General features: G+C 47.7%; 1 protein-coding gene across 1 annotated transcript in view; it reads left to right on the forward strand.

Annotated features, from left to right (window-relative positions):
• The window catches only part of SLC4A5 (solute carrier family 4 member 5), a 107,902-nt gene that overhangs the window by 15,765 nt on the left and 71,822 nt on the right, over positions 1–20,315 (forward strand). Inside the window, exon 3 of the mRNA XM_069102813.1 lies at positions 9,447–9,576. Coding sequence (XP_068958914.1) covers positions 9,447–9,576 — 130 coding nt within the window. The remainder of the gene's footprint in view (positions 1–9,446; positions 9,577–20,315) is intronic.

Here is a 20,315-nt window from a genome sequence, read left to right on the forward strand (position 1 = left end):
TGTTTTCCTGATAATGAGATAGGAGGCATGCCCAACAGGTAAACCACTATTAGTTACTTCAACTGGCCATTCACCAGCCTTTTCTAATTATAGAGATTCAATTGGTCCAATTAAAATCAGAAAGCCTCCTCATCTCATGGCTGAGCATTGTGAGGTAATTTTTTTCATCTATAACCACTCTCTAACACATTCAGTGAATCTGCAATCACACCTTATTATATGCAATTATTTGATGAATCTGTAATTAAGTGTTCTGAACTCATGGATGGCAAAAGCAATAGGGCAAACAATATTTTTCAAGCACACAAGAAGCATGAGTACATTGGATGGACAGCTGGACAGGACCACAGAACCTAAAATGTCAGAGACAGCAGGGACTTTACAATATAGACTCCAGAATGCCAGAGCTGGAAACAGCCTGAGGAACATGGAATGTCAGAGCTGGGAAGAACCTGAGAATGGAGACTATTAGAACATAGAATGCTAGATCATTCCACTGTTTCCTCATACAGAATAAGGGGGGGGGAGAGAGAGAGACAGAGAGAGACAGAGACAGAGAGAGAGAGAGAGACAGAGAGACAGAGAGACAGAGAGACAGAGACAGACAGACAGACAGACAGACAGAGAACCTTAAGTAGCAGATCTGGAGATTCCTAGTCCTCAGATCCAAGCACCAAGCCACGTGACTTCTCCAAAACTCAAGAACAAAAGAAATCTATACTCTAAACACATCATAGTCAAATTCTTCCCCCAAGTGCTGAGTCTCAATTTGTGCTGAAGAGGGACATGAATATTTACGTAATATCCCTCTGAAGGAGGCATTGGTTTTCCAAGTCACTGTTCCACTGTTCAGCACCACTTGGTTTCTCTGCCAACCCTCTGATCTACTCTGAATCCATCATCTGTTCAAATTTCTGAACTTCCTAGCCTACCATTGCCCATCTTTCCAGTCCAGAAATCATAGAATCATCACATTTAAGTCTGGGAAGGGACCTCAGAATCCACACCATACCTATAAAAAGAACCCTTTCTAAGACACACCCACCAAGTGGCCCCCTAACTTTTGTTCATGAACTCTAGGGCCATCATCATCCTGGCTGCCTCCTCTAGACACTCTCTGGCTTATCACTGCTCTTCTCAAATTATGAGATCCAGTGATATCTGAGGACAGCAGAGGACTGTGGGACTTTACATTGATTTCTATTCAATTTCTTTCCATTCAATTCAGCCCAATATTCTAACCTATTGAGATCCTTTTGGATCTTAGCTGTTGTCCAGTGCATTAGGATTTCCTCCCAGTTTTGTGTTTTTATCTGCCGTAATGAGTATGGTATCTGTACCATTAGCCAAGTCATTGATTAATATGTGAAAAATATAGTGTCCAGCTCGGATGCCTGGGGTGCTCTTCCGGGGTTCACCTTCTAAGTTGGGATAGAGTTGTTAATGATCATCCTTTGGTTCCAGTCATTTGACAACTTCTATATCCATCATTTCTTATCCATCTATCAAGTATATTGTTGTTCAGTCTTTGTTTCTCCATCCTCTCCACAAGAAGAACATGAGGTATTAGTCAAATGCTCTGCTAAAATCTAGCTAAACTCTGTACATAGTTTTCTTCTGTCAAAAAGGAATTGAGGAGAGTATCTCTTAACCTGTTCTCAATGAAGCTAGGCTGATTCTTTGGGATCGTGGCTTTCCTTTCTAAGTGGTTACTGGCCATCCCTTTAATTATATACTCTAAAGTGTGCCAGGATACAGTCAAGCTCACTGGCCCACTGTGTGTAGGCTCTAGTCTGCTCCCTTTTTTCAAAGATCTGATTATGTTTGCCCCTCTCCAATCCTATGGTGCCCCTCCAGTTCCCCAAGTCTTTCTATGATCACTACCAGTGGCTCAGAAATCCTACCCATGACTCTTTCAGGACCCAAAAATGTAGCTCATCGGGGACTGGTGAATTGAACTCAAGCATAGTGAGGTGTATTTTTATACTCTCCTAAATTATTTTGGAAATTAATTTCCATTTAGCCAAATTTGTTCAGTCCTTACTGGGCCAAGAGCGTTCTCCTTGACAACATAAAAGCAGAGTAACTCAATTCTGAAGACTGCTCTCAGTTAGCATTGTCTGTTCACCTCCTAGGGCAGCTCTGACCTTTCCTTCTCTCTCCCTCTTTCCCCAATATGCCTTGCCCTTGAAAAAATAACCCTTTCTTTTCCCTGACCATACTCATTATCCTCAAATGCTTATAAGTTTTAGCACTCCGGTTTCTATCCTTACAGCATCATACTTGCAAGAAAAGTCTATCAATAAACACTTATTAAATGCCTATTATGTATCAGGGGCTGTGCTAAGTAGAAAAAAGGAAGCCTGCCCTCACAGTGCTTGCAATCTAATGCAAAGATAACAAACATGGACAACTCTGCACAGGATATATAGGAAATAATGAACAGAGAGAAAGCACTTACGAAAAGTTGGGAAAGGTCTGCTGTAGGAGGAGGGATTTTAGTTGGGACTTAAAGGAAGCCAGGGACGCCAGTGTTCAAGCGAAATAGTAAGAGCATTGCAGGCACGGGGGGCAGCCAGAGACAATGATGTAGGAGCGTTCCAGGCACGGGGGGCAGCCAGAGACAATGATGTAGGAGCATTCCAGGCATGGGGGGCAGCCAGAGACAATGTAGTAAGAGCAATACAGGCATGGGGGGCAGCCAGAGACAATGCCCGGAGTCAAGAGGGTAAGGACACATTTTGTTTGTGGAACAGCCAGGAGATTGGTGTCACTAGACTGAAGAGAACCTGTCAGGGGGAAGGCAATGTTTGTCCTTGGCTTTTGAAAAGCACCGATGACATCTCAAGGTGATGTCTTGACTTGCACATGGATTGGATTTAAGTGAAGCACAGTTGCACAAGGTTGTCAGCCTCACATTCTCCTCCAGAGTCATTTAAGTCCAGTGGCAGGACAAAGGAGAGGGTCACTGGTAATGGCTTGAGATGCAGTGTCTTCAATGTCTGACCAAGCTCTAGGCTCTCCAGCACCTGCTTCAGTCACCCTCAGGGCCATTGGAACAAAATATTCTTCGGGTCATCCACCCATTCTTCAAAGAGAAGTTTTCACGTGCTTGGGATAGAGACCCCACACACACACACAACTCGCCAATAGCCTGTAGATTACTCTCAACCTGGTTTAGCCTGTCTGCCAAAACAGTTTTACTGGAAAGTGGCAGATGCCCATGATACAGCTTCTTGGAGCCACAGGTGAGAGTTGGGTGCCAGGTAGACACCAAAGATGGCATGAGCATCTTTCAAGAGGGCTCAGCAATTCTCATACCAGAGGTGCTCATCCCCAGTAAATGGAGTAAAGTGTGAGATGATTGGAAAGTGAGAACGGGAGTAGATTTTGCCAAATCTGCCATTTACTACCAGGGTGATCCAGGCAAGTCCCTAAACTCCTCTGGCTTCCATTTCCTTATTGGTAAGTTGATGGGGGCGGTGGGGGTGGGGGTGGGGGGTTCCATGACCCAATGTCCCTTCCAGCTCTGTGGTTCTGTATTTTTATGTACCTTCCTCTTCCATGCTCTGGCTTTGATCTTCTACAAATGGTGTGTTTAATTTCTTGTTTCTTTTAAACTAAACTGGTTGATGTGTCTCCATGAGTCTCTTTGGACAACTCCTCAAGAGCTATGGCAGCTAATATTCCCATCCAAGTACTAACCAAACCTAATCCTGCTTAGCCTCCTCTGGGATCAGACAAGATGAGACTTGTTCAGGGGAGTATAGTCACAGACTTTTAAAAAATCAAAGAATAATAACTGGGAATGATGTAGTGCTTTTAAGGTTTGCATAGTGCCTTGCATGTATTATTTCATTCTCTCGACATATTTGAGTAGGCACAGAAATGAGCAAACAGCATGGAAAGGGGAATTGAGAAGAGATCATTGTCATTTGAGGATCAGGTGACAGAGAAGTGATTATTTCATCTAGAGAAGAGAAGGAACAGAGGGGACTTCTTCCCCTATTTGAAGGGCTGCCACATGGAAGAAGGATCATATTTGTTTAGCCCCTGAGGGTAGACCTAAGCACAGTAGAAAGAAGTTAGAAAAGGGTAGATTTAGGCTGAAATCAGGAAAAACTTACTAACCATGAGAGCTTTCAGAGACTGGTATAGACTGCCTCCAGAGACAACTGGGTTCCCCTCCTTAGAGGCTGTAAAGTGGAGTCTGGAAGACCACTTGCTTGTTTCCCTCATCTGCTCTCCCAGGAGTCTTGAGAGGGTCAAATGAGACCAGGTACCCAAAGTGTCTAGTGAAGTGTCGTTGATGATGATTATGAGCTTGGGGGAGGGCTTCTTGCTTGGGATGACTTCCAAGGTTCCTGCCCACCTACTCTGGGATTTGGGGTTCTGTGAAATGTTAAACTGGTTGCCTCCTCTTGACTTCTGTGAGGTCAGACAGTTGGGTCAGTCCTGCAGACTCTCAGGGGATCCTGCTCATGCTGTGAACCTTCCTGTGCTGCCGCCATATTGCCTAGCATCTGGGGCCATCTTCTTCTAAATCAACCATGAGGAACGAGCGTGGATGCTCAGTCTAGACATGTTTGTTGGTGCCTACAGCACCGCTCACTCCAGACTGGCACAGGCTGGGTGTATCCCTAGCGCCTAGGGCATCGCTCACCCTGGCCATGGTCTCTAGTCTCACTTCACTTCTCGAAGGCCACTCCGGAGGACCGGAGGTCAAACCTTCCTTCTGCCACTTACTGTCTGCGAGTCCTTGGGCAGCTTGTCCACCCATGACCTGTTCTGAAGGGGATGTAAAATGAAGGGGATGAATGTCCTTCCTCTAACGCTCCGTGATCCTCTCTGAGCTTCGAATTCTCCTGAGGTCCCAGTCACCGCTCTAACAAATCTCTTTTTGGATGGTCCCACACATACTCTTGCAGTCAGATGTCTCTCAGTGTCCTTTCCCATCCATCCCCTTGTTTCAGACCAATGTATGTCCAGAACAGGCCAGCTCATGCCCTCCTGGTCAGCCTTTTAGAGCAGCAATCATTTCAACAACCTCGAAGCTGTCCCTCCAGAGACGAGGAGGGAGGCAATCTTCCTGGAGAGCAGCCAGGCCCATGCCTGTCTTATCCTCCACCATCAGGTGCCTTGATTCAGGGACCAGGAGGGAGGCAATCTTCCTGGAGAGCAGCCGGGCCGGTGCCTGTCTTTTCCTACCTGTGTAGCTGCATAGTGAGTGCTATGAGTCTGAGTCTATCAATCACCCAGATTTATTGAGTGTGTACAGGTTAATACTTGAATATGGCTTGTTCTAGTCTAGCTGTCTCTTCCACTAGAACATTGTTGGCAACTTGAGGGAAGTGATTGTCTCTGCTTTTCTACATATAATACCGGGCACATAGTAGGCGCTTAGTAAAAGCTTATTGACTTGATTTAACTCAAGTGGGGTTAGAGCGGTGCCCTAAAATGACAGATCCTGGATTTTTGTGGGTGTCACTGGCTCCAGGCTTCCCAGAGGGATGTCCATGTCCAGACATCTAACGGGCCCTTGGGACATGCTTGCTGGCCGCCTGGTTGGTTTTGTTTGCAATTTGCTTTGAGAGTTGGAGTGAGAATGATAAGTTTACCAAATTTGTGGGTGAAGGAAAGTCTTGGGATTGGGAGAAGCCAATCAGGCACCCCTCTCTGGGTGTCATTAACAGAGATTAGCCTGCCCTGCTCTAAAGTAACATTCCACCCTGCCTTGTGGGTGAAGCTGAATAGCCCAGCCCCAGCCTGTCTGCTGCCCTCCGGCCAGCCACCTGCTGCCAAGGGCTCTGCAGAAAGAATGTCAACGCCCAGAGTCTTAGAACCAGCCCAGCCTTTTCCTGGTTCAGAGGGGCGAGAGCCTGCTGGGCTCTCCTACCATGGTCATAGGGGGAAGGTGGTGAGGGTCCTGTGAACCAGCAAGATGCCCACGGAGAGGATGAAGCGACTCTGTAAGTTCATCCAGAGGTCCCGAGCTGCTGCCGCCACGGCTGCAGCCACCGCCGCTGCCGCCGCTGCCACCACTGAGACCTCAGGTCATGTCTCTGGGGGTATGTAGTACCTGTTCTGCCCAGCTTCTTCTCCAACTGAACCTCTCTTCTTCTGGGTGGATGAAAGCGTCTCCCTCCTCCCTCTCCTTCCACACACAGATGCTCCCCCCCCTTCCTCCCTTTCCCACCTTGCCATCCTCCCTCCCCTTCTTCCTGGTGCTTGGCTGGGAAACAAATGTTAATTGGTTGTAACCTGGATGGTGGAAAGAGACCTTGGCCCACAACACAGCAACGCATTCGTGGTGGTGGCAGCTGTTTGACTGTGACCTTGGCGCTGGGGACGGGTGCTGCATTGAAGGCCCCCGGAGACCACAGTGCTCCGATATTCCAGGGAGAAGGTAATAGCCCAGGAAGGGACCCCTTCTCACCAGAGACCTGCAGTTGGTCCCTTTTGCCCCAGAGCTGGGACAATGACTTGCCTTCCTTGGCCACCTCTGCCCATATCCTCCGATGCCTGTTAGACTCGATATCTGGAGCCTCCTTCTCATTCTCGGCATCTCCAGTTCTTCACAAGAGTCCTTAGACCCTTCCTTGCTCACTAGCCCAGTGGGTTGGGGACAGGTTACACGAGCAGAAGTCACAGTGAGCCCAAGGTCACAGAGGGCATTGGTAGTGAGGCTTGAAGTCCGCCCCCCCCCAGCTTGTGGTGCCTGTCCGTTACTATGCCAACTGAAATCCCCATCCCCCTCCTCCCCACCAGCCAAGACCTTTAGTCCAACTGGAATGCAAGGGTCTTGTCCCGGAACCAGAACTAGCTTCTTCTTCCCCTGCCCTGGTCAGATCACATCCAGAGTGCTGGGTTCAGTTCTGGGCACTGTATTTTAACAAGGACGTGACAATTAGATAGGGACAATATAGGTCGGAGACCATGCCAAGGGCATAGGGCTGAAGGGACACACCTGCTCTCTTCTAATATTTGTTTGTTATATACAGGATCAGACTCTCTCTGTTTTACCCCAGAAGGCAGGACTGGGGGTAAGGGGCCATAATGACAGAGGGGAAAGTTTGGAGTCTGGGTAAGGAAACCCATCCTGATTGTGAGAGCTGTCCCAAATGGAATCGGCTGCCTTAGAGGTGGGGAGTTTCCCTTTCCTGAAGGTCTTCAGTCAAGGTTGGATAGAGCTCCTGTCTGGGATGTGATAGAAGGGCCCAGGTAGGGGCGGCCAGGTAGCACAGTGAGTAGGAGCACCGGCTTCAGTGTTGGGATGACCTGGAGATCGAATCCCGGGCTCAGACACTTAGCACCCACCCAGAAACACCTGACCGTGTAACCTTGAGCAAGTTATTTAACCCCAATTGCTTAGGGGTGGCCAGGTGGCTCAGAGAGTAAGAGCACCGGCTCCAGTGTCGGGATGACCTGGATCAAATCCGGGCTCAGATACTCAGCACCACACCCAGAAATAACTGGCCGTGTAACCTTGAGCAAGTTACTTAACCCCAATTGCTTAAAAAAAAAAAAAAAAGAAGGGCCCAGGTAGCCACAGGTTAGATTAAATGACTTCTGAAGTCCCTTCATCTCTGACATTCTGGAATAATCCAATGCACAACCCCTCCAAAGCAGCTGGGTGATTCCACCATCACCATTTTAAAGAAGGTAGGAAAAAAGTCAAAATCCAGTTCAAAAGATTTTTATTAAGCACCTACTATGTGTAAGTTACTATGCTAGACCCTGGAAATGCAAAGATAAAATCAGAACAGCCCCTGCCTTTTAGGGGCTTATATTCTACCAGGGAGATGCTGGGGGGGGGCGGGGGGGTGGGATTGAAAGCCTCAGATTTGGAGCCACAGGGCCGCAGTCTGAATCCCAGATCTGGAACGTGCTACTTGGGTGGCCTCAGACAGTCAATCAGTAAACATTGCCTACTGTGTGCCAGCCACGTGCTTAGTGCTGGGACTCAACTTCCTCCTGAATTAAGGGGATTCCTTTCCTTTTTTTCCCATGTACTTGTAAATTTTTAATACAGAAATATATCTACCATCAAGCTCAGGATCAAGAACATTTTGGGAACTCAACAAATATTAAATAATAATGCCATTTAGTCCAAAGTACAACCTATTTAATGCATCAGATTATGATGGTTTCTTTACTTTCTTCAAATGCTTCAGTGAGGGTATGACTGATCTATAGGACAGAGCTCCTTAGCTGTTTTCATAGAATCCTTTGGTTGTGTTGTGAAACAATGAAGCCTGTGAGTTCCTTTTCTAAATGTATGATCCTATCATCTTAGAGAAATTCAAGGTAGGGAGTGACAAAGACAATGGAGACATCAAAGTACTTTGGGAAATTTTAAGAAGGGACAACTGGACTTGCCAAGGAAGCTTCCCAGATGAGGTCCCACCATAACTGGGCTGGCCAAGGAAGCTTCCCAGACGAGGTGCCACCATAACTGGGCTGGCCAAGGAAGCTTCCCAGACGAGCTCCTGCCTCAGCCGACCTTTGAGTGAAGATTCCAAGAGGTGGAGATGAGAAGGGAGCCCCTCCTTGCATGGTAGACACCCTGGGTGTTGGGCAGGCACTAAAGGGCACTGAAGGGCAAGAGGTGGCATGTCTAGGGAGCAGCCACTAGTCTCCCTTGGCTGGGACATCAAATGTGTGAAGGGGAGCGATGTGAAATGACTTCAAGGCAGGCCAGAACCAGTCAGGAGCCTTAAATGCCAGGATAAGGAGTTCTTTTCTCCTAAAGGCAGGGGGAGTGGCTTGGTCAGACATTTGCCTTAGGAAGATTATTTGGGCAGCTCTTAAAGAACACAATGGAGAGCAGAGAGTCTGAGGACAAAAATATCAACTACTGGTTCTTGCGGTTGTCCAGGCAGGAGATAACGATGGCCAAGGTGATGCAAGTGAGTGGAGGGAATGACTTGAGAGATGAAGAATCCAGGGCTAAAGATGGGGAGAAGGGGTAGTAAGGGACCGAGAACAGGCAAAAATGAGATTATGGGAGGACGGTGTTCTCAGCAGAAACAGGGAAAGAAAAGGGAGTGGACAGGTGTTAATGTGGTGGATTTGAGGGAGCCCAAAAACCTTCAGTCCATCACATCTCAGGCATGTACCCTAGAGGTAAGCCTTAGGCTCTGGTGCCCCAGCTGGCCCCTTCGGGGACCAGGCATCAGCCTCACAGCCCTCACGGCCCTGGGCACTGGGGCCAGGAGCTGGTGTCGGTGGCCCCCAGCCAGAAGTCTCCTCTTCCTGATGCCCACTGTCAGCCCAGCTGGGCCGAGGCCTTAGAGAGACTTTTTCCCACGGCCTCATTCCCCCCAGGTCTCTTTTTCTCTTTCTGGGCAACACCAGATGGCCGCAGACCCCCCACACTCGGGACGCTTTCTGCCTGCAGGAGACCGTGGCGGATTCACGGACCTACCTCTCTTCTCTCTTTCCAGGGTCCCCAGCTGCCGAGCGGCTCCGTTACATCCTGGGGGAGGAAGATGGTGTTCCCACCCCAACCCTCTTCACCGAGATGGACACCCTGCAACATGATGGCGAGGAGATGGAGTGGAAAGAGTCAGCCAGGTAAGGAGAAGGAGGGATGGTGGAGAGGGGAGGAATGAGGTAAACTACCCCCTTTCAAGGCTGCTTTAAAATGCTTCTCCCACAACGACCCTGAGAGGAGAAAAGCACAAGGATTCTGCATGCTTTGTTCCAATAATGTATAGAGGCCTCGTCTCAAAGCCAGGGAGTGTTGGGTTAGTCACACACACACACACACACACACACACACACACACACGACACATACTGACTGTGTGACCTTGGATAAGTCATTACCCTCTCGGTACCCCAGACAACCCTGAGACTGAGCTACAGAGAAGTATGACAGGCATCAGTAGGAGTTTCCTCTTCTAGGAGGGCCTTTATCAGTGAAGTCACAACCCCTGCTCTTACTTCCTAATAATTGGTCATCAATATGTGGCACATTAAGGCTCACAAAGCTTCTTACCGTCGCTCTCATGGGAACCCCTGCCATGGGGGACGGGGCTCCCTATCCCAACCCTATGCTGAGTCAGGTGGTTTGATTATCCCCATCTTACAGATGAGGAAACTGAGGCTCAGAGATTGCCCAGTAAGTGTCAAGCCCAGGTCTTCCTGACTCCAGGCCTGGCACTCTATCCACTGTGCCCCTTAGGTGCCCACTTCTCATCTTACAGATGGGAAAACTGAGGCTCAGAGAGAAGACTAGTTCATGGTCATGTAGCTAATAAGTCTCAGAACCCAGGCTGGAGCCCCAGTGTTCATGCACCAGATCTGGGGCACTTTATACTAAATATAACACACCCTTTGGAGAGATTTCTGGTGATTGTGTCCCAGGATCCAAGGGCAGTGCTGGCCTTCCCTACAGACAGAACAGAGGGTCACCTACAAGGCATGGCCTGGGCCATGGCAGAAGCTCACCAGCCCAAAGAACACTTCCCCTCTAGACTCACCCTAATCTCCCCACTGGTCTTCCTCCCTCCCCACCCCAATCCATTCTCCATGCAGATAGCTACCTGATTGTCCTCACACACAGATGTGACTGTGTCATTTCCCTCTTCAGTAAACCTTCAGGGCTCCTCTTGGGGAGGGAGGACGCTACAGGAACTCTGCTGTAAAGCTCTTCACCTAGCCCCACCCTCTCCATTCTCGTTAGATGTTACTCCCCTTCACACTGCGATCCATCCAGACTGGCCTTCTCTCTGTGCGTCCCAAGATGCCCCATCTCCCTATCTTTGCTCTGGCTGGGTCCCATGCCTAGAATGCTCTCCTTCCTGACCTCTGTCCCACACAATCACCCTCCTTCTTCAAGATGCTCAAGTCCCGATTCTGCATGAAGCCTAGCCTGGCCCCCACCTGCCAGTGCCCCCCCTCCAAAGCTACCTTGTGTTATCTCCTTGTGTGTATTAATATTTATTCTGCATTGACTTCACTATGGACTTCTTGTTCCCCACTTGAATATGTTCCTTGGACCTAGGGCTGTTTTGTTCTTTGTATTTTATCCCCAGTGACTAGTACATAGTAGGTCCACCAGTAAATGCTGGTAAAGGGATGGAAGGACAAATGGATGGTATGTTTTCCCAGTGGAATTAGGAAAGGATGGGACCAAGAGTAGAGAGATGAGTGAAATAGAGTGGAAAGACATTAATGAAGCCCTCTTGGGGCCAAACGAAGTACCAAGTGCTGAGAATACAAATGGAAAACAAGACCGTTCTGGCCTGGGGAAGGGTTCCCTTTCCAAATGAGAGAAGTGGTGCAGAGGCGCATTCACCTTCAGGGCAGGGGGAAAGGGCCAGTGGTTCTCCAGGCACATGGGCAGTGCCAATAGGGAGGCCTGGGCCCCTTAGACTGCTCTGCTGGGAAGAGGAGATCCTGGTGGCACCTGCAAGGGGAGGGTCAGGGCGGGCCAATGGGGGAGTGAAGCCCTGTCCCTCCCCTTCCAGGGGCGGTGTCTAGGTGTGCAGGGGTCCAGGGGACACAACAGAAGGTATATGGCATCATTAGGAAAAGTGCTAACTTGCTCTGACACTGAAATGGGAGAGATAAGTAGAGGAGGCTCAAAAGAATTCAAGGCATGTCATAGGAAGGGGGAGAGGAAAGCAGGTCATAAGACTACGTAAGCAGTAAGGGGACCTCAGAAACCATCTGTTCCAAACCCCTTGTTTGTACAGATTGGAAAACTGAGGCCAAGTGATTTGCCCATGGTCTCATACATAGCAAACATCGGAAGTGGAATTTGAACACAGATTCTCTGAGTCCAAAGCCTCTATCCACTGTACCACACAGCCTATATCTTTGATGTTTGACTCTTGGGGAAGTAGAAAGCCAGGAGATAGAAAGGAGTGGGTTAGATCTGGGGGCTGGAGAAGAGACAACGATCTGTGTGTAGCCACTGAAAGGAACAAGGTACAGCCAATCAAAGCAAAATAAAGGATCCATTTACTCATTTACTTAATTACTCATTTTTATTGTGAGTTTATTTGTGGTTAGTGAAGAAAGTAGATAGTCAAGTCAACAAGCATTTATTAAGCATCTACTGCATGCCAGGCACTATGGTGAGCACTAGAAATACAAAGAAAGACAAAGACAGGCCCTGCCCTCGAGGAGCTCCCAGTCTAATGGGGGAGACAACACGCACTTAGGGACAAACCAGCTCCAGACAGGATAGTTTGGGGAGAATCAGTGGGCGAAAGTATGAGCTAGCATTCAGGGGGAGTGAGAAAGGTCTCTTATAGGAGGGGGGATTTCAACTGAATGAAGCCAAGGAAGCCGGGGCAGGGGGGTGGGGGGATGGGGTGTTAATGTAGAGACCCCCAGGCGTGGAGGACGAATAATGAGAATGTCCAGAGCCCAGATGGTGTGGAGTTGGGCAGGGAAGGGGCTGTTTCTGCAGGTGACTGACGAAGGGTGGAGTCAGCACCCTTTCTGCAGAGTATGAGGACAGCTAAGAGGGACCATCAATAATCAATCAGTACCCCCTGCGCGCCAGGCACTGTGCTAAGCCAGGGAATGCCTAAAGATCAGGGCTTCTGGGCTCAAGATGGAGCCACTGGAAGCGATTTGTATCCATGAGATGAGAAGGAATCCCTGAGGCAGATAGAGACTGTGGACCAAGAAACGAGAGACATGTATTTAGGTTGTGGAAAGAAGGGAAGTGAATCCAGAGGGAGCAGCCTGAGGGGTTGCTCTGGTGTTCAAAGCCTTCCAAAGTCTAGCATCACCAGATATCTCCAGCTTTAAGCAACTCCTCTCCATGCATTCTGGGCTCCAGCCAAGCTGGACCACTGTCTTCCCCATAAAAACCACCTATACTTTTCTACCTCCTTATTATGAAGCTTCTTAGATTTCCCCATTTTTCCTCCTGGACCCCTCCCACACCTGTTTCCCTCTGGAAACTCAGGTGCACTTTCTTTGCATTTTTCAAAAGTGCAAAATCTGGATAAAATTATGTGTTGTGTTTGGTCATCACTCTCCTATGAATCTGCCCCATGAGGTCAGGGACTATATTTCATCTACATTTTGTCTCACCCTCAGAGATGAACAGCCCATTCACCTGAGAGTGAGTGTAACACTTATATGTACACACTATCTCTCCCATTAGAATGTAAGCTCCTTCAGAGCAGGGGCTGGTTTATTTTTGTGTCTCTAGTGCCTAGCATAATTGCCGGCATACAGCAGGCACTTAATAAATGCTTGTGATGAGTCGAACAACCTTGTGGAATAGGTAAAGCAGGCATTTCTGCAAATGGAGAACATCAGGATTTAGGTGACTCCCCCTCATCTCAAATAGCCTTCCCCTTCTGTCCTAAGAGGACACTTGGTTCGCTATCTTTCCGGCATTCTCCCCAGTGTTAGATGTGTCTCATGGCTGTCTGTTAGCATTGTCCCTCCTCTGCTGAGGGTAGTCATGCTTGGAAGCTTGGAGCCACACTTCTGAATTTCCCCACTCTGTCCACACCCTTTCACTCTCTGCCTTTGTCCTAGACCCTCATTGTGTCTCTCTCTCCATGCTATTCCTTGGCAATAGCTTCTCCTTCTCCAGTGGCTTCACTCTCCTCTCTAGACAGTGGCTTCCCTGGCCTCCCTCTCTGCTGCCCGAAGGCTGTAAGAGTAGGGATGGGGATGAGGACCGAGCCTGGATTTTCCTCGATGTAGGAGCTTAAAAACAAACAAAGAAAAATTAACAGCTTACTCCTAATTTTCCCATTTTGGTTTCTTATTCAACATTTTCAGAGATGCCCAGGTTGGAAACCTGGACTTATCTTGGACTCTTCCCTTCCCCTGCACCCACCCAGTGCAATGAGTCACCAGACCCTACCAATTTCACCTTCTAGTGTGGCTCATCCTTCCTGTCTCTTCTCACCACCAGAGACAACCTACTTGTCTCCCACTTGTACCTTCCAAAGCCTTCAATTCCTTTCCCTTGTCCAGCATTCAGGGTCTTCTCTGATCAGGCCCAATCGATTTTTTCCTGCTATCCCCAAGGCCGTGCCTCCTTGCTCCCATTCCAGCCAAACCAGCTTTGCCACCAGCTAAGTTGGTGCCACACAACTGTGGCAGCTGTCTTGATCTCTCTGTGCCTCACTTCTTCCACTTGGAAATCAAAGGCCAGAGGACTAGGAGCCTAAATCATCTCTACGGCTCATGTTCTAGGTTCCAAGGTCTCTTTCTGTTCTAGTGCCCCCTAGCTCGTACATCGACAACACACACATTCCTCACTGTAGACACCTAATGGCAGGACAGATGGAGTGTTTTTCCATTGTTCATCTTTGATTGAGTTGTCTCTCCTTGCATGATCCCTGATTTTTCCCATCCTTCAAAAGCTTCTTCCTTCATGAGTTTGTCCCTCATACTCCCAACTGAAGGGTATCTTTGCCTCTTTGGAACTCTCATAATATTTCATTCTTCCCTAAAGCATCTCTTGCGTTGTCTAATGTCACCCTCATTCTGTAAGCCCATTAATGGAAAGAGAGCTTGATTTCAGAGGATCCTGGGTTCAGATCCTGACTTTGCTACTCACTACCTGTGTGAACACTCTGCCTCTATCTAACAAGGCACCCACGATGGTGAAGAGGCTCAAAATTATGTCATGGGGACTAAGTGAAATAACTGAGGATGTTTATTCTAGAGAAAAAATGGGGTTTGTGATATCTGCCTTCTAGTCTTTGAAGGATTGTCTCATCTAGAAAGGACTAGATGTGTTCTTCTTGGCTTTAGAGGGCAACTTTGAATTCAACCAATACAGATGGAGACCAGTGTGTAGAGATACATAGACATCTACAAATATAGAGACGCACACGTGCATGTAGGTAGATTGTAGAAGAGACAGTTACTGATGATCTGAACACACATCGCCACCATGCTTAAGGCAAAGAAGTATGAGCTGGCATGTATAAAGACAGAAACAAAAAGCCACCCCTACCTTAGAGATGCCAAGAAGCTTGTTCTGCTGTAGGTGGCTCAGGAGCAGAGCCTTGGAGGAGGTTAGTGTTCCAAACCTCTGAAGAGAAGAAGGGAGGAGAGAATGCTTTCTAGGCCTTGGGGCATAAGGGAAATGAGGAGTCTGTACAAGGGATGGAGACCAGAGATGGAATTCCAAGGTCAGGGAATAGCAGAATGCCAGTGTAACTAAAGAGTAGCATGAAAGAATTCTGGAAAGGCCAGGTACTGCACGTAGGAGAGGAAATCTCAAGCTTCAGGATTTGCTTTTTGTGTTAGGGGCAATAGAAAGTTATAGAAGATTCTTGAGCAGGGGAGTAATGAATGGTATGTCCTGTGCCTTTGAGTGACTATGTTGGCAGCTCTGTGGAGGGCATATGGGAAGGGGGAGAGTGTGGAGTTAGGGAAATCTGGGAGGAGTCTGCCCAAATGTTCCAGGTAAGAGATAATGAAGAACTGATGAGTAGAGAAAAAGGGAGAATGATTGCTAACATTTATATAGAACTTTAAGGATTTCTAAGCATCTTACAAATATGATATCCTCATAGCAACCCTGGGACCTAGGTGCCATTATTATCCCCCCACTTTACAGATGAAGATACTGAGGCAATACAGGTTAAGTGACTTTCCCAGGGTCACATTCTAGAAAGAGCCTAATGCAAGATTTGAACTCAGGTCTTCCAGTCTCTAAATCTAGCCATTAATTCACAGCACCATAGCTGTTTCATCTGGTAACCATGGGAAGTACTATTTCTCTCCCCTGGCAGGGTGCCAAAAAGGGTTAGAGAAGTGAGGGGGGTAAGGAGGTGTGGGCAGTGAGGCTAATGGCTTTTCTCTAGAAATATGTGAAAGGGAGGGAAGAGAGAAGATGACCCCTTGGGTGCCTAGCAGGGGGAATTACAGGGGCCTTTGGGGCTTGGCTTGGCTTGGTTTTTTAGAACTTGGAAAGCAGTATGGAGGTCACTGAAGGGCACACTTAGGTCAGGCACAAGTGAAAACAGATGGAGCTACACAGATGTGGAGTGGAAGAGGGTGCTCTAGGAGCCCTCGAAGGATCATGCCATTTCATACGTAACATGTTTCCACAGCTCTGATGTCAGGTATACATGTGTGAGTGTCAGAGAAGAGAGAAACACAGAGGCAGAGAAATGAGAATCTGGGCCAAGCCCATAAAGAGATAAAATTAAATATGAATAAATACAAAGTCCTGTTCCTAAAGCCAGCCACACACACTATACAAGGAGGTAGTATTTTTCAATGAAGAGTCAGAGGACCTGGGTTTGGATTCTGCCTCTGACACTTATTACCAGTCTGATCTTGAGAATTCTACTTCCCATTTCTAGCTTCCTCATCTATAAAATGAGTGGGCTGGATTAGGTCATCTCTGACATCCCATCCAATTCCAAATCCTACCTATTCTCCTGAGTATACCAATAGTTGAGCAGAAATTCAGATAAAAGTTATCTGAAGGTGTCAGTGGACCACAAGCAGCATAAAACTTGAATTGTGGCCACAAACCTAATGGTATCCTGGCCTTCATCTCTAGAAGTGTAGTGTCCAGAATGAGGCAGAGAAGAGAATTTCTGGGACTGCCTTGAAACTCTGTGTTCATTTCTGGGTGCCCTGATTTAGGAAAAACCACTGACAAGCTAAATGGTGACCGGCATGATGAGGTAGCTGGAGACCATGCCACTAGGAGGCCACATGGAAAGCACTAGGGATGTTTACGCTGGGGATGCTGGGGGGAGACACAGAGACTGTCTTCATTTAGTCCAAAGGTTTTCATGTGAAAGATTATTTAATTTGGCTCCCAGGGAACAGAAGTAAGAACAGCGGGTGAAAGTTCCCAGGCAGGAGATTTCAGAGAAATAATGAAGTAACAAGACAAGAGTTAAATAACGCAAGATGTAGAAACCCCAGGAGGCAGCGTGTGTGTGTGACAGGGTCCAACAGACAATGCAGAGGATAGGTACTTTGGGAGCTCAGATATGGAAGAGGTCTCCAGGAGCAGGAGTGGTCAATCAATCACCAACAGTTATTAAGGTGCTTCCTAGAGGCAACTAGAGTACTCAGAGTGCTGGACCCTGAGTCAGGAAGACCCCAGTTCAAATATGACCTCAGGCACTTACTAGCTGTGTGACCCTAGCCAAGTCACTTCTTAACCTCTGTCTGCCTTCCTCAACTGTAAAATGGGGACAATAATATCACCAACTTCACAAGGTTGCTGAGAAGATCAAATAAGATAATATTTATGTAGAGCTTAGCACAGTGTCTAGCACACAGTAGGCGCCTAATAAATGCTTATTCCATTCCCACCTGCTATGTGCTAAGCATGATGCTGAGGACACAAAGATAAAATAAACCTATTTCTGTACTCAGGAAGTTTACATTCTCTAAGGCAAGAGAGCAGTTATGTATACACAGACTAAATACAAACCTATACGATGGAAGGGAACGTTGGCAATTTAGGAGCTGGAAAGGTCTGCCTCCAGAATGGAGTATTTGAGAAGAGACTTGTAGGGAGCCAGGAAAAGTAAGAAGCAGAAGGAAGGATGGAGAGCATTCCAGGCACGGGGAACACACAAAGCCAAGGAGATAGGAAGTCTGCCGTCCTGAGCACAGGACAATGAGCAGACCAGAGCAGCTGTCCAGGGTGCTGGGGAGGGAGTGGGAAAGGGGGGGACTGAGGTGTAAGAACACAGGAAAGATAGGAGGGGGTTAGGTTGTGTAGAGCTTTAAAAGTCAAACTGGGGACTTGGAGACCTTGAGAATAATAGGGAACTGCTGGAATTTATTGAATGGGGAGGAAGATTGCTTTGGCAGCTGAATGGAAGAAGGATTAGAGACTTGGCAGGAAGACCAATTAAGTGACTTTCAATAGCTGAGGTTAGAGGAGACAATGACCTGAACTAGGGTGGGGGCATTGAAAGTGAAGAGAAGGGGAATTACAGTAGAGATGTGAACCAAGAAATGACCTGGCAAGAGATCTGCCACATGGGTTTAATGAAAGTAAGGAAGGTAGAGGGTTGCATCAAGGTGGTGAGCCTGGGGGAGGGGGGAGGAGGAGGAGGAGGAGAAAGATGAGGAAGATGGTGCCCGGAATAGTAATAGGGAAGTTAAAGGGAGAAGACAAGTTGGCGGCAATGTTAATGAGTTCTACTTTGAACATAGTGAGTTTGAGATGTTACAGACATCTGATTCAAGATATCCAGGAGTTAGCTGGTGAGTTGAAATCGGAACATTCAGCACAGTGTGTGGCACATAATAAACACTTAATAAATACTTAACTAGAAGAAGACTAGAGCTTGATATTTGGATCTGGGAATCATCTGCATAGAGGATCTAATTGAATCCCTGGAAGCTGACGAGGTCACAAAGTGAGATAGGAAGGAAGAAGAGAAGAGGGCATAAGGCAGAGCCTTGGGGGATACCCACAGTTAGCTGAAGATCTAGCTAAGGAAACTGAGAAGCAGTCATAGAGGGAGGGGGAGAACCAGGAGATAAGGGTGTCCTAGACACCTAGAGATAAGAGAGGATTGAGCAAGAGGAGATCTGCAGATCGCAAAGAAGTCCAACAGCTAGGGAAAGCACTATATGAGATCTGAAGGGGGACAGGACAACATCGACTTAGGTGGGGTTGGAAAGGAAAGCTTCATGGAGGAAATTCAACTTTAAAGGACAGGTTGGATTTCAGCAGATAAATGGGAGGAAGGAGCCCTTCTAGGCACATGGAGCAACCTGAAGAGGGACATAGAGACAGGAAGGTCCAAGACATACTTAAGGGACACGTTTGGCAGGAGACATAGAGGGGTGAGAGAGAGAAATTCGGAGAGCCCTGAATGTCAGGCAAGGAGTATGAACTTTCCCTCTGACAACAAGAAGTCTCTGGAGGACTTTGAGAAGATGAAAAGACTGACCAGATCTTTGGTAAGGAATATAAATCTGGTTGTGGCTTGGAATGAGGAGGGAGCCTTGAGGGAGTTGAAGGGAAACGGTTGATTCTGAAGCCTAGGCACAGGTGAGGGGAAAAGAGACTAGATCAGTTTGAGGGTCTGGGTGAGGGTAAGAGGATAAGGCAGAAGGAAGAGCAATCTCCATACATCTTAGTTCCTACTTCTCTCCCCACCATTCTTCCTTCCAGCTAACTCAAGGACATTGCTACTTGGAGGCTGGGCTACTCCTTTCCCCCTGACTATACCCTGCTATTTTCCCACCTCTGTATCTTTGCTCACACCACTTCCTGGGGCAGGAATGTTCCCCCTACCCATCCTCAACTACTAAAGTCCTACCCATCCTTAGCCTACCTCAAATGTTACCTTCTTTTGTAAGTCTACTGACATGCATTTATTCACTTCTCACTATGTGCCAGGCACTGTGCTAGATATGACCCTGCAAAGACAAAAATGCATCAGTTCTTGCCCTCAAGTTCCTTACATTCTATCAAAGGAGGCAACATGGACATAGATAGATAGATACAAGATGGATACAAAGCAGACACAAGGTCACCTTGTGTGGGAAGGTACAAGCAGCCTAGGGAACCAGGAGAAGCTGGTGCTTGAGCCGAATCTCAAAAGAGGCCAAGGGTTCCAAGAGGCAGAGGTAAGGAAGGAGAGTAATCCAAGACTGGGGAATGGTTGTTTCAGGAGAGCTGATGCATAAGGGCAGGACTCTGCCTTTTCTTGTGCCTGGACCCTTTCAACCATCAGGCTGGTGACGTCTATGGACCCCAGCTGGGAATCTTGAGCTTCAATGCACAAAAACAAAGCTATAGGATTATCAAGAACACCAATTATGGTAGAATACAGTTTAACAAAGTATCTGAAAAACAAAATCACAGACCTCAGGTTAAGACCCAACCCCTGTACTGTGCAAAGAAACTTGGAACCTAATGTGTTTCAAATAAAAAATCCTGCATCCGCCACCAGCCAGCTGGGGGAGTTCTCAATAAGACCCAGCAGAGACACTTACCAGCTGAAAAAGTTAACATGATCTTAGACTGCTCTAATCAAGAAACCACCAGGCATTAATTAGTGAGAGGCTCCATGGTATAAGTGAATGGAGAGCTGGCCTTGGACCCTGGAAGCTCTGGACTCAGGGTACACCTCTGACACCTAATGGGCCATTCACTCTTCTCCATCCCAGGGGGCAGCCTGAGGGCCAGGAGGGAGGCTTCAGGAGGCAGGTGCAGGTTCTCACTATCTGAGAGTAGGTGGATAACTTCAGGCTACTCACCTGACCTCCATGCGCCTCCGTTTCCTCCTCCCTAAAATGAGGACAGCAGCAGCTCTAGCATTTTCACCATAGGGTGACTGCCAGCTGTAGCTGAGATCATGAGTGTGAAAG

This window comes from Petaurus breviceps, unplaced genomic scaffold (genome assembly GCF_028583685.1).
Source record: "Petaurus breviceps papuanus isolate PSGF00001 unplaced genomic scaffold, PetGlider_PUasm1.0 556, whole genome shotgun sequence".
NCBI lineage: Eukaryota > Metazoa > Chordata > Mammalia > Diprotodontia > Petauridae > Petaurus > Petaurus breviceps.